The sequence below is a fragment of the Puma concolor genome, chromosome A1 (assembly GCF_028749965.1).
Source record: "Puma concolor isolate L17-30 chromosome A1, mPumCon1.1.hap2, whole genome shotgun sequence".
NCBI classification, from domain to species: domain Eukaryota; kingdom Metazoa; phylum Chordata; class Mammalia; order Carnivora; family Felidae; genus Puma; species Puma concolor.
The window spans coordinates 78,374,463-78,387,552 of record NC_141667.1 but is presented as its reverse complement, the minus strand read 5'-3'; the positions used below and the strand labels follow the sequence as shown (position 1 = coordinate 78,387,552).

Genomic DNA, 13,090 nt, shown 5'->3' with positions numbered 1-13,090 from the left:
CATGGGAAATAAAGACACCTCTCCTGAGTTCTGACCAGGGATTGAAAGGACAAAGGCACACGTTCTTTGTTGACACTTCTGCAGTGACTTCTCCTTGGGCGTGCGAGCCCCGGCGCGAACACAACTGCCACCATCACCACACAGGGCAAGTTGAACTCCTACTGAGAGCACGCCGGGGAGAAGCACACACACCTCAACAACAGCCTTTGTTATTTAATTCATGAGACTAAACGCACAAAAGCTCATTATGAACACACACACTCTCCCAACCCTCACTCTCCCGTCTATATTCACATTTCATTTATGGCTTGACTTTATTATCATTATTATTATTATTATTATTATTATTATTATTATATCCTGAAATGAAGCTTTGCATTTACCCGATGAGTTGCGTCTCCTGGTGCTCCTCAGTTCTTGCTATTTCTTTTGTCTTATAAAAGATCAGGAGCAGACTTATCGTGCAGATCGTCCACCTCTTCCTAATGGAGCGCATCTTGGGTGCCCGGGAAAGTCCTGGTTGCCCCAGCTCCCTCACCTTCTCTTGGGATAAAGGCTCCGTTTTGGGGAGATACAGTCGCCGGGGGAAATCTGTAAAATTCGAGGAGAGTGTGGAGCCGGGATCTCAGGAGCGGGTCGCAAGGGTCCTCCGCGGCCGAGCTCCCGCTGGTCCTTGAGCGCTGCCCAGCGCTCTGCCTCCTGGTTCGCGCCAGCCCTGCCCCGGTCGCTCCGCGCCTCCTCCCTGGGGCTCAGGTTTCTTCTCAGATGAGACACCTTGTGCATCGGAGGTGGCGGCCGCTTCTGCAGCTGGGTTCGGGGGCGTCACTGGCCCTTCCCTTTTCCTAGCAGGGAAATGATGAGCAAAACCAGCCAATCACCAGACTGAGGGGGCGGAGGCTGCGGTTGCCTCGCGTTGCTGTCGGCGGCTTGGAGAGTAACGTCGCCGGCGCTGCCTGCACAGTGCCGGGAGAGGAAGCTCACAAGCTCACAGCCGTGTACGCGCGCGCACACACACACACACACACACACACACACACACACACACACACACACCCGCGCACGCAAGCAACAGCAAGTCACACAACCCGGGGAGAACGCAGCGTGCCAGAAGGAAGTCGGGTCGCCCTCCTGGGAAACCTACGTATCAGCTCCCTGGACGAGCGCAGAGATAGTCTGTCCTTATCAGCGGGGAGAGGACACCTCAGCCGGGGACAGATTAGAGACGCATCTTGCTTGAGAGATGCTTCGTCCTGAGCAGGGCGGGGGGGAATGGGTTGCAAGGGGGTAGCTTCATCCAAGAGCCTTTCCTAAACATACACACGCGGACCCACACACGCGAACGCGCATACACACGCCCTCCCGAGAAGAGTGAATCGAGGAAGGGAGGGGGAAGGAGGAGGAGGACGTTTAGTATTCGGTGCACAGCTCGATCTGGAAAGTACCCATACACACACGAACCAATTAGCCGATCGCCCACTCAGGGTGGGTGGTGGATGACCACCCCGATTTAGGATCTTGAAGGAAACAGATGACAGAGGTGTCATTAAGCGCTTTATGGATATTTATGTGACGCTTTTTCACTGCCATTTGGAAACTCCTCACGCAGGAGTCAAGGAAACTCCAATCCGCCTTAAACTTCACTGCGGAGAAACAGAATTTTGCGAAAAAGCAGCCACCAAGGACATCCTTTAAATGCAAGTACACCCAGACATAGGAGAAAGAAGGGGGAAAAGTAGGAGGATAGGAAGAAAGGAAAGAAGGAAGGGCACGTTCTTCCTCAAAAATTTCAGTGATGTGTGTTTAGCCTCTGATTTACACTCTCTCCTCCCTCCTACTGTTTTCCTTACTTCTGTTGTATTGTGTGGAAGGGGCACTTTGGAGTCCTAGTTAACCGTGAGTCTGAGTACTTCCTTCACTGTTCTTTGGCCTCGCCCTCACCAAGAGAGAGAAGCTTGCTGGTCTAGTTATATCCATGCCTTGGTTTGGTTTTGCCTCATGGCTAGTGGGATGGATGGGTCGGGAGGCACCCCTAGTGTGAGATCTTGCCCGGAAGCCAGGATTTACCCCATCTGTAAGAAAAGGTTCCAAGTTCTCCGCTTTCTCCTCTCCCCACCCCACGGCCTCTCTCAATTGAATCACTTGTTCCTTAGGGTTGTGCAGTGGCTCCAGCTGCCTTCCACTCTTGGCCCCTGGGGCTTATACCTCCCCCAGCCCGGAAATGGTGAGGCCCACCACCAGTCCTTGGGGGGAGCTGAGCAAGAAGGGGAGTTCTGAGTTACTAGTCCCCTAGCAGCTTAAAATAACAACTATAGCAGCCAGCACCTTTGCTTAAAATTCTGAGGTACCTGCCAATGTTTGCCATTCTTCGCCTAAAGTTTAAGAAGTTAAGAGCCCCTCGGTTCTCAAGCCTCTTATTCGCAGCAGAGTGAACTAAGGGGTTGGGTCTAAAATGCTCAAAGGAGCAAGTAATTATGAGTCTTTATTGACACTACAAGTGGCCCGCCGGGAGCCTTTGGAGTTTATTGATGTCTAGGCAAATCCCGCTAGCATCTCTATCACACTGACTTCTCAACTAGCAGAAACTGCAAGAATAAAACAGCTTCTTATTTAAGTTAAAAGGGAATTGGGGCAGAGAGGGAGTGGGCAGTGCATGGTTAGGATTCTATAGGTTAAATTAATTAAGTTCTTTAGGTTAACATTTGGTTTCTAAACAGTAAACAAATATGTTTTGGACTCAAAACTCTTGCTGATGGGAATGGAGTAATATGCATCACTTAATAAAATTTGTCCAACATATTTTGGATCAATTAATATGGTCCAGGAAATCTGTGAGGACGTGGGGACACAGTTGAATAGAATATAGCATCTAAGGAGGGAGGGAATTCATTCACTCAGAGGAGGTCAGATTGTAAAAGAATTAAGTTGCCATGTGGCACCATGGACTAATGCCAGCATTTTAAGTATCTCCTATCTGGGTAAGCTGCAGGGGAGCAGCAGATGGAGTGGTTGGGACTGGATGGAGTTGTTGGGAGCAAGGAAAGTGAGCTTCCTGGAAGAGGGCACACATAAAGTGGGGTTTGCACATCTACCAGGGCAAGCCAGGCAGAGGGAGGATACAACACTGCAAACAAAGCAAGATTTTGTGCACTTCAGAGAATAAAATGCCAGTACTTTGGGGAACTTTGAAGTAGTTCAGTACTGTTAGAACACGGAGTGGGAAAGGAGAATAGTGACATAAGGTTTTATTGTGATCGTAATATTCTATAGCTTCATATTATCAAACTGTCTTCTCTAATAGGGAAGTTGCAACAAGAATATCTTCAAGAGGAAAGTGGGTTTAATTTATGTGTTATGCCTCAAGTTAAATTAGGGGAAACTGTTCGTTTGGCCCAAACAAAACAAAGTAAACCCACCGAGAGTGAAACAAAAGAACACAAAGAACTAGTTACTGGAACACATAAGAAAATGTAAACATTGAGAGGAGGAAAAAAAAAGAACTCTCCAGTTGTATAATGCTGCTATTTCTGTATTCATTAAGCATAACACCTTTTATATTGAGGTGAACACTTCTGAATGACTGATAATAGTTTTAGTGACACTCAAGAGATTCCTCTTTCCCATAGTTGAACAATTTTGGTTTTAGAGTGTAATTTAGTGTCATTTGTTTAATATGATTAGATTTATGAAATATACATCCATAACAATTTACCAGGTTAAAAAAAAAAAACACATAGGCCAACACTTAGGCCAAACTGAGGATAGTCTGATTCTTCTCAATATGCTATTAGGTACAAGAACCATAAACATAAATATTGAGTAAGAAGTCTTATCCACATAAGAGTCTTTTGGACTCAACTCCTTCCATTAGCATGCCCCATTTGATGATCCTGAGACATTAAAGATGTTTCTAAATTTCCCTTCTATCTTTGGACTGTAAGTTCTTCAATGAAGAGAACACATTTGTCTTTATTCAGCACAATTCTGCAATTACACAGCACCTGATGAATAAATAATGCAAGTAATGGCAGCTGGTTTTAAAATGCTACTTTATCCTTTAACTTAATGTGAATCATGTTTTAATTGCTGGCTGTGCCCTCTGCTTTAGCTGGAAAGAAATGGGTAAATACATGCAGTATCATAGTATAATAGCCTATGGCATGCTTCAATCAGATATTTTTTAGAGTAGTTTTAGGTTTACAACACTGTTGACCAGAAAGTACAGAGACTTCTCATATGCCCTCCCCTCCAAATATGCACAACTTCCTCCACTATTAACGTCCCACACCAGAGCAGTACATTTGTTAAAATCAATGAAACTACACTGACATCATTGTCATCCAGACTCCATAGTTTACATTAGAGTTCACTCTTGGTCTTGTACGTTCCACGGGCTTTTACCGATGTATTATGTATAATGACCTGTATCCACCATTATAGTATCATACAGTTTTCACTGCCCTAGAGATCCTCTGTGCCCTGGCTATTCATGCCTGCTCCCCCAGCCCCAGGCAACCACTGATTTTTACTGTGTACATAGTTTTGCCTTTTCTACAAGTCATATAGTTGGAATTATACAGAAAGCCCTTTCATATTGGTTTCATTCACTTAATGATATTCTTTAAAGATTCCTTCATATTTTTTTCATGGCTTGAAAGGTTTTTTTGTTTTTGTTTTTGTTTTTGTTTTTTAACAGTAAAATTCCATTGTTTGGGTATATCACAGTTTATTTACTTAAATACCTGCTGGAGGACATGTCGGTTGTTTCCAAGTTTGTGAAATCATGAATAAAGTTGCTATAAACATCCATGTGCAGTTTGGGTAAATACCAAAGAGTACAGTTGCTGATAAGATAGATGGTAAGACTATGGTTCACTTTATAAGAAACTTGTTCTTAGTGCTGAATTGTCTTCCAAGTGGCTGTACTATCTTCCATCCCACCAGCAAGGAATGAGAGTTTGTGTTTTTGTGTTGCTCAACATCTTTGCCAGCATTTAGTATTTTCAGGTTTTTTGTTTGTCTGTTTTTTTTTTTGTTTGTTTGTTTTTTTGTTTTTTTTGTTTTTTTTTTTTTTTTTGGATTTGGGGCATCCTAATAGGTATATAGTGGTATCTCATTATTGTTTTAATTTGTATTTTCTTGATGAGGTATGATGTGAAACATCTTTTCATATGTCCATTTGCCATCTGTATATATTCTTTGGTGAGATGTCTGTTCAGATCTTTTGTCCATTTTAAAATTGGGTTGTTCTTACTGCTTAATTTAAAAGTTCTTTGTATATTTTGGATAACTGTCCTTTATCACATATTTTTTTGCAAATATTTTCTTCCACTTCATGGCTTGTTTCTCATTATCTCAACAGTGTCTTTCATAGAGAGGAAATTTTAAATTTTTATTAAGTCCATTTTATCGATGATTTCCTACATTGATCTAAAAAGTCTTCATCAGACTCAAGGTCATCTAGATTTTTTCATGTTTTATCCTCTGGAATTTTATAGTTTACCATTTTATTTTAGGCCTGTTAACTTCTGAGTCAAGTTTTGTGAAGAGTGTAGGGTATATGTCTAGATTTTTTTTTTTTTTTTTGCATGTGGATGTCTAGTTGTTTCAGCACTCTTTGCTGAAAAGACCATCTTTTCTGCACTGTGGTATCTTTGCTCCTTTCTCAAAGATCAGTTGACTATACTTGCATGTGTCTATTTCTGAGCACTCTATCTGTTGCACTGATCTATTAGTCTATACTTTCACCAGTTTCACATTGTCTTGATTATTGTAGCTATATAATAAGTTTTGAAGTCTCAAAATGTCAATCCTCTGTCTTTGTTGTCCTCTAATACTGTGAGTCTTTTCTCTCTCCAAATAAATTTTAGAATCACTCTGTCAATATCCTCAAACTAACTTGCCAGGATTTTGATTGGAATTGGATCGAATCTGGAGAGCAAGTTGGGAAGAATTGACATCTTGACAATATTGAGTCTTCCTTTCTGTGAACATGGATTCTTCCTTTCTGTGAACATGGATTATCTCTTCATTTATTTACTTCTTCCTTGGTTCATTTCTTTTTTCACTCTTTGATTCAGAATTTGACATATTTCTGAATGTTTGTTTGTTTCATCTCAAATTCCAATTATTTCTTGCTATTAGAACCCATGACATTTTAATAATGGCAATATTGGTGGATTAGTCAATAATCTCCAGAGAAACAGAACCAATAACACGTGTGTCTATACTGGGAGAAAGAGATTATTTTAAGGAATTGATCATGTGATGGTGGAGGCTGGCAATTCCCAAATCTATAGAGTAAGCTGGTAGTCTTGAGACTTGGGAAGAGGGAAGAGTTGATGCTGCAGCTAAAGTTTGAAGACACGTGAAGGCAGACATCCTTTTTGCTTGGGGAAACTCAGTCTGTTTTTTCTTAAAGCCTTCAGTTTATTGGATGAAGACCACCCATATTATGGAGGATAATCTGCTTTACTTATACTGATTTAAATGTTGCTAAAAAACAAACAAATAAACAAACAAACAAAAACACCTTCATTCATGGTAACATAAAAGATCTAGACCAGTTTTTGACCAAAAAACGAGTACCATGGGTACCATGGCCTAATCAAGTTGGTACATAAAATCGTCACAGATGGGCTGGTTGAAGTTCTTGTTAATGATCTTAAAATACACTAAGAATTGTTCATATAAAGCCTTTTACTTATAAATCAATGATCAGGAAAAGCAAGAAGCGTATTAATGAGAAAAGTCAGCTTTTCGCCACTAGACAGCCCAATCTCTTTTATTTGGGGGGGGAATGATATCTAGTTTAAAGAATTATTCTAAATTAATTTATTTTGCCTATGTAAATATCCATAAAAGCTACACAGATTTTTTTTGTATATGTATATTCATCAGCCTTCTGTTACTTTTGTTTTCATCCTTAATAATCAAATATAATAAGCTTACAACAGAAGGGTGACCTTGACTTTAAATGCAAGATACAATTTTGAATCTAGTATAATTTCTGGAACAGGATAAATCCCATCATAACCATTCTCAGTTCTTCCCCATTATCTAACCCATGGTACTTTATTATCCTTTGCATTTAGTACTTGATCTCTATTTAAATGTGAATGTCCTTAGAAGATACAATTCTTAAGTACTATTAGTCAAATATTCTTTAATTTATAATATTCATTTGCAATGTTTTGTAAAACATCTTTTAACTGCTACTAGTCAAATATACCCCAGTTTGGAATGGGTATTTCACTTGCTCACAACCAACATTTTAATTGTTTATAGACTCTTAACCCCTTTAGTTCTATAATACTAGCTCTTGCTACTTTTTTGTATTGCACAGACCCATGAAATGTCAAAATAAACAGACACACTATCCTACACATGTTTTGGGAAATCTTTGTTGATCTACATGATACCATGGCAATATTTTTTTGTGTGTTCTTCCCAGTGGTGAGGGGAGGAACTGAATGGTAAGAAGAGAGTAACTATCAGGCTAAATACTACCCCAAACTGCTTTTCCATTGAATAGTGATCACTTACTAGATAATTTTCTATGTTGCTATTTAGAGAGTTTGTTGTTTAAGGTTATAATTTCTTATTTTTGTGAACTTTCTAAATGCCTCTCTTGTATCTGATTTAGATAGAATTTCTTCCTCCTGTCTTATCTTTCTTTTCTTATATTTCCCAGTGCAATTACCCACTTAGTTCTTCTTGAATGCAACTCACCTTCCTTTTATATAATTTTAAATTCACCATAATAAAAGCAAAGGAGAAAAAGCAGTATAAATTGTTTAAGGTTGAAAAATTATTAGTATATGTGTATATATACACATACACACACATACACACACATCTCTGTAATTGCTTTTATAGTTATAATAGTATACAATGAGTATCTCTGGAAAATATTGTTTCAGTGTACATAATTATAACATGGAACAGTCCTATGTAAATTGAAATTTGTGAAGCAGTCATTTTAAATGATTCATTAATGTTTATTATTTGAAGATTCTAAAGAAAAATACTATTGAGGTCATTGTTAACTGGTAAACTGGTAAGCATTATTAACTGGTAAAGCCCACAGAAGACGTTTGTTTTCTTGCAAAATGGATTAAAATTAAACACACACAAGGGCTCCTGGGTGGCTCAGTTGGTTAAGCATCTGACTCTTGGTCTTGGCTCAGATCATCATCTCACGGTTTGTGGGTTTGAGCCCTGTGTCGGGCTCTGTGCTGTCAGAGTAGAGCCTGCTTGGGATTCTCTCTCTCTCCCTCTTTCTTTGGCCCTTCCCAGCTTTTACTTTCTCTCTCTTTCTCAAAATAAATAAATAAACTTAATTTTTTTAAAAAAAATAAAATACACACACACACACACAGCGAGTCACCAATATTTTAAATTTTTTTTCAAAAATACCATAAAACCTTTTAATACCAAACTCACCTACTCTGGTACTAACAATTAAGTAGAGTTAGGTAGTTTCATCTCTCCCTTTAATTTATTTTATTCCAGAATTTTTTATTCATTTATCTACTTGGTCCCTACATATATTTGAATTTGTAATACTTCAAGTAAATAATTCTGTTAAAGGATACACATTTTATGATTTACCTGTTTAATGGATTGAAATATTGATAATTTTGATAAACAAAGCCTTTATGAGCTAAAATTTTGATTGCTGAGTCTACGGATGCCTGCCTACTCTGTCAGCAGGAAAAAGTTGTTCTGGGAGAATGAATCAATACATATTTATTGGAGGGAGCCTGTGGGAATAAAGAAATAATAATGAGTCTAATTCACATCTGACCTGTACCTCATTTTACACCTCTTGTATGACCTGAATGCAAAACTACCTTTGACTGCATGTGTTAGATGGAGATATGAAGAAAGTAGATTGGATTCATTCACTTATAATTTTTTTGACAGAGAAGTGAACTTGTAGGGAATTCTCAGGGGTGAATGGATTATTATACATTTTTTTAAATAACATTTCTGGTGTGTAGAATTCCTTTCGGGACTAACCTAGAACCCATGAAGATTTTGAATGTGTGTCCTTGGTATTATAGACACTTGTCATATGTCTGTTGAGGTGAGCAGAGGTGTTTGGGAAGTTGGTGATTCTTATCCATGGATGTTGAAATCCCTCTGAAGATGAATTTACCCATAGGAAGCCTCAGAACTAGCCTTATATCATGGGTTCTCTGATGACAAATGGTAGCTCACATGTAAAAACACGCTTCAAATGAGTAAATTCAACTACTCACTTAATTTCATGGTACACTTATTCCCAACCTATAGGTAAGGGGTTAAAGAGGGAACCAGAAGCCCACAGGAGACTTTGAAAGCCATTTATTACTATTATCATCTTACTTTACATATTAAAAAAACAGTTAATGTGTTATGAAGTGATTTGTATAGGGTATTGATTTGTAGAGGAAAAAAACCTTTTCTTCCCTTCTAGGTTCTTTGACTGGTCTAATAATTAAAGACCTATGATAGATTAATGGGAGAAAAACACATTTAATTATATATATATATATTCATAAATATATGAGGCTAAAAGAAATTACTAAAGCTGGAACCTTTTATACCTTTTAGGCAATGAAAAAATAAATTTGTGATGAATTGGCAACACAAAGAATTTTGAGCTTGGAATATTCCTTGCTGTCCCTAACTCTGATGATAAAGTTGCCTTCTAACTCCTGATACAGGTAGGGTACCTTTTGTTTCTTGCTTTCAGCTGAGCAAAGGAGCTTAGAGTGTCCTTCTTATACCCGCTGTTTTTTAAATAACTTTAATTTAAAATAATATGTCAAAGTAGTATATTTTGGGGTGGGATATTTTGCTTCTGTCATACTCATTTACTCATTAGACAAAAAATATTCCTTGAGTACATACTATTTGCCAGACATTATACTTGGCACTGAAGATACAGCAGAATACAGCACAAACTCCTCCTCCTTTTGAGAAATTTAATTTCTACATGCAGAAAGATATGACAAAAGGAAAGAAAAAGAAAAAAAATGAGGTAATTGCATATTGTGATTAGTGCTGTGAAGGAGCAACAAGGTGATATAACAGGGTAATAAAGGAGCTGTTCTTTGAACAAGATGGTCAGAGAAGGGCTCTCTGAGGAGGTGACATTTGAAGTGAGACTTGTGGAATAAGAGGGAACTATGAACTGGGTAAGAGCATTGTAGGCTGAGAGAATAGCAAGTACAAAGGGCAAGAAGTAGTGAATGGCTAGGCAGAAATGTCAGAAAATAAAGAATACAATGGAAGCCATTATATCATGCATAATAAACTAAGCAAAATGGAAGATACTGTATAATAAGGTATTTGTTGAAAGCAAATTTCTGAATTATTTATACCAAAGTCTGGGAAAGCAAACTTATTTAGAACATGTAATATTACTTTTAGGTAGTGCTGCTTGTCTATTTAAGGCTTGACCTCATGAATTTAAACAGAGACTTCTCAGTGTGGTTACAATGACTATTTTCAGCTGAGTTGAGTTATACAGGCTTTAGACAACAGAAATATATACTTGAATTCAACCAGGGCTGAGGTTTTGCGAACAAGTACGGCAGAAGGAGAGAAAATAAGACTTGTAATTACTGTACTTAAAAACTAATGAAAATAATGATGAACTAAGATGATAATCTAATATGGAAAAAAGGGAAGGGAAAACATAAGAGGACAGATGCATTAAGATAAAGTCTACAACCCTGTGGGATGAAATTTCAATACAATATACTAAATTTAAGGGGCTGCCAGACAAAGTAAGCTGGAAAGGTGATAGGTAGTACTAAGAGAGTGAGTTACTTACAACTTGGATTTGGGGGAAAATACGTTAATGATGGTGCAGGATGCAAAATTATTACGGGAATGGGAGACTAATGGGAGATTGAATTGAAGTGAAACCAAATTTTGCTAGAGATGAGAAAAACAAGAAGTGCAGAAAGTCTAAGGTTTTAGATAAATTGTCTGTGTGACTATTGGAAGTCACTAAGAATAATAGGAGTTAAGTGTGGATTACACAAATTGAGCAGGCCATTAATTAATGACACTGAATAGGTGGTCTGTAGATGACAACAGGAGGCGATGAAGATAACACTGATGACATAAATGGAGAGATTGTTTGTATATGTAAAGGGGAACCAAAAGGGATAGTTTTCCTTTACTGACAGTGACTTACCTGACATGCCAAAGAAAAATAGACTTCTCTTGTGAGTGCTTGCTGGAGAAGGAGTGATCTCTCCTCAAAGGCTCAAAAGTGATCATGAAGTGATGAGAAGACTAGCTAGTTACTTAATCTTAAATTGTTATAACCAAAAGGCAAAGAAATAATATTTTTTTAGTAACTCTAGATCTCAGATACCTTCTTATTTAAGATTTTTTTCTTATTTTATATCAATGTGAATTTCAAGTAACCTTAATCTTATTTTTATTTTTGTTTAAACAGTATATTTTTCACTCTTACTTGACACAACCTCTAAAATGGCTTCAAATTAGCAATTCAAGTTTGCTGTTATAGTATTTCATTTTGATTATCTCCTAATCCAGTATATGAATTTTACTAGTTAGCTTTATTAATAACAAGTGACCCTCCCCAAATCACAGTGGTTTACTATAACACACACTTATTTCTTTTTCATAATAGATGTCAGTGACTGTGGTCAACTTCTATGGCTCTGCTACATGTCTTCTCATTCCAGATTCCAGCCTCAAAAAGTGTGCCTTATTTGGGACATCCAAAAAAGAAGAACTCTTGATGCCTCCTAAAGTCTCTGTATGTTATGTTCCCTCACATTCCTTTGGCTAAAGCTTGTACTGTAGGCAAGCCCCAAATCAATGAGCTAGTACCATGGCATATCCTCAGGAGGTCTCTGTGTGCCCCATGTTCATAAATTAGGCGAGGTAAGGCCCTTACCAGGAAAAAAAAAGCAAGAATTTAGCACCGAAAATAAATCCTACCACTGGAATGTAGCACTGAGATCTTAACACAAGATAAAACGTTATAATAGATAGATCCGTTAGGAAAATAATCATTAGGAGATAAATCTGTACTGGGCAGATTGACATGTTATCTGCCACGGATAGAAATCCAAATGCTGACAGTCTGCAGGGTCCAAAGGGAGAGGAGATTTAAAGAAAGAATAAATGTCAAGAATCTTTCTGTAAAAATCATAGAAAATAAAAACAGGTGAAGCAATGGGAATAGTACTGTTAGAAAAGTTAACTAGTCCATATTCCTAAAACCCTCACATAATAGCAATTCTATGGTAAAACTTTCATGATCCAGTGTCTGACCACCAAATTTACTGACTCAAATATATGATGATGTTCCATGTGTCAAAGGGCAGGCTCACATTATTAATAGGTAATAGCTTATTTTATTCATCTCAGCCTAGGAATGGTTTTGCCAATGAACTAAATGTATTTGAAGCCTGATGGCCAAAGCTCTCTTTCCATAGGACTGTGATTGGGTAGGAGCTGCCAAACTTATAGCTCAGGTTTCTTTTCTGTACTATTTCTGGTTTACTCTTTACCCTTTATGATTGGCATATTTATTCTTTAGTATTATTAATCCATAGTCAGGTTACATTTATGTCTTCATGGCTATGTAGCTATCGGGTCTTCTTCATATAACAACTGTGTCTCTGCTCTTTAATTTTAAAAATTCTCTCAGGAGGCAACCATTACTAACTCCACTCTAAAAATTTAGAGGGTGTACTCCACTATAATTCCAGAGAACAAACATGACACACACATATTCCTGAATCTCAATCTTGGAGACAGTTTTCCCTTAATTATATCACCTCAATAAGTTAATAATGTTTACATTTGAAAGGCAGATGTAAAAACTCTGAAATATCAAGCCAACAATCCAAAATATCTGATCAGGGGAGAAAGAAGTAAACAAAGGAACAATTAGCTGAATAGAGGTGTTCACAAAAGCATAACAATGAGTTTAGTTACTCTTTCTCATTGTCTAATGTGGACTGTGGGGAGAGTCATTTTAATTTTATTGATATAATTTACATTCATTGAAATGTACTCTTCTTAAGGGGGCAATTTGATGAGTATGGTA

At 37.9% G+C, this 13,090-nt stretch overlaps 1 protein-coding gene and 1 long non-coding RNA gene across 4 annotated transcripts in view; one reads left to right on the top strand and one right to left on the bottom strand.

Annotated features, from left to right (window-relative positions):
• ST8SIA4 (ST8 alpha-N-acetyl-neuraminide alpha-2,8-sialyltransferase 4) overlaps window positions 1-821 on the bottom strand; it is a 100,993-nt gene extending 100,172 nt beyond the window's left edge. Inside the window, exon 1 of the mRNA XM_025923667.2 lies at window positions 384-821. Within this exon, the coding sequence (XP_025779452.1) occupies window positions 384-496 (113 nt within the window). The 5' untranslated portion in view covers window positions 497-821. The remainder of the gene's footprint in view (window positions 1-383) is intronic.
• The window catches only part of LOC147584247 (uncharacterized), a 312,889-nt gene that overhangs the window by 1,701 nt on the left and 298,098 nt on the right, over window positions 1-13,090 (top strand). For all 3 annotated transcript variants that reach the window (XR_015245307.1, XR_015245316.1, XR_015245297.1), the window contains exons 2-3: window positions 9,598-9,710; window positions 11,660-11,788. This is a non-coding gene — a long non-coding RNA (uncharacterized LOC147584247). The remainder of the gene's footprint in view (window positions 1-9,597; window positions 9,711-11,659; window positions 11,789-13,090) is intronic.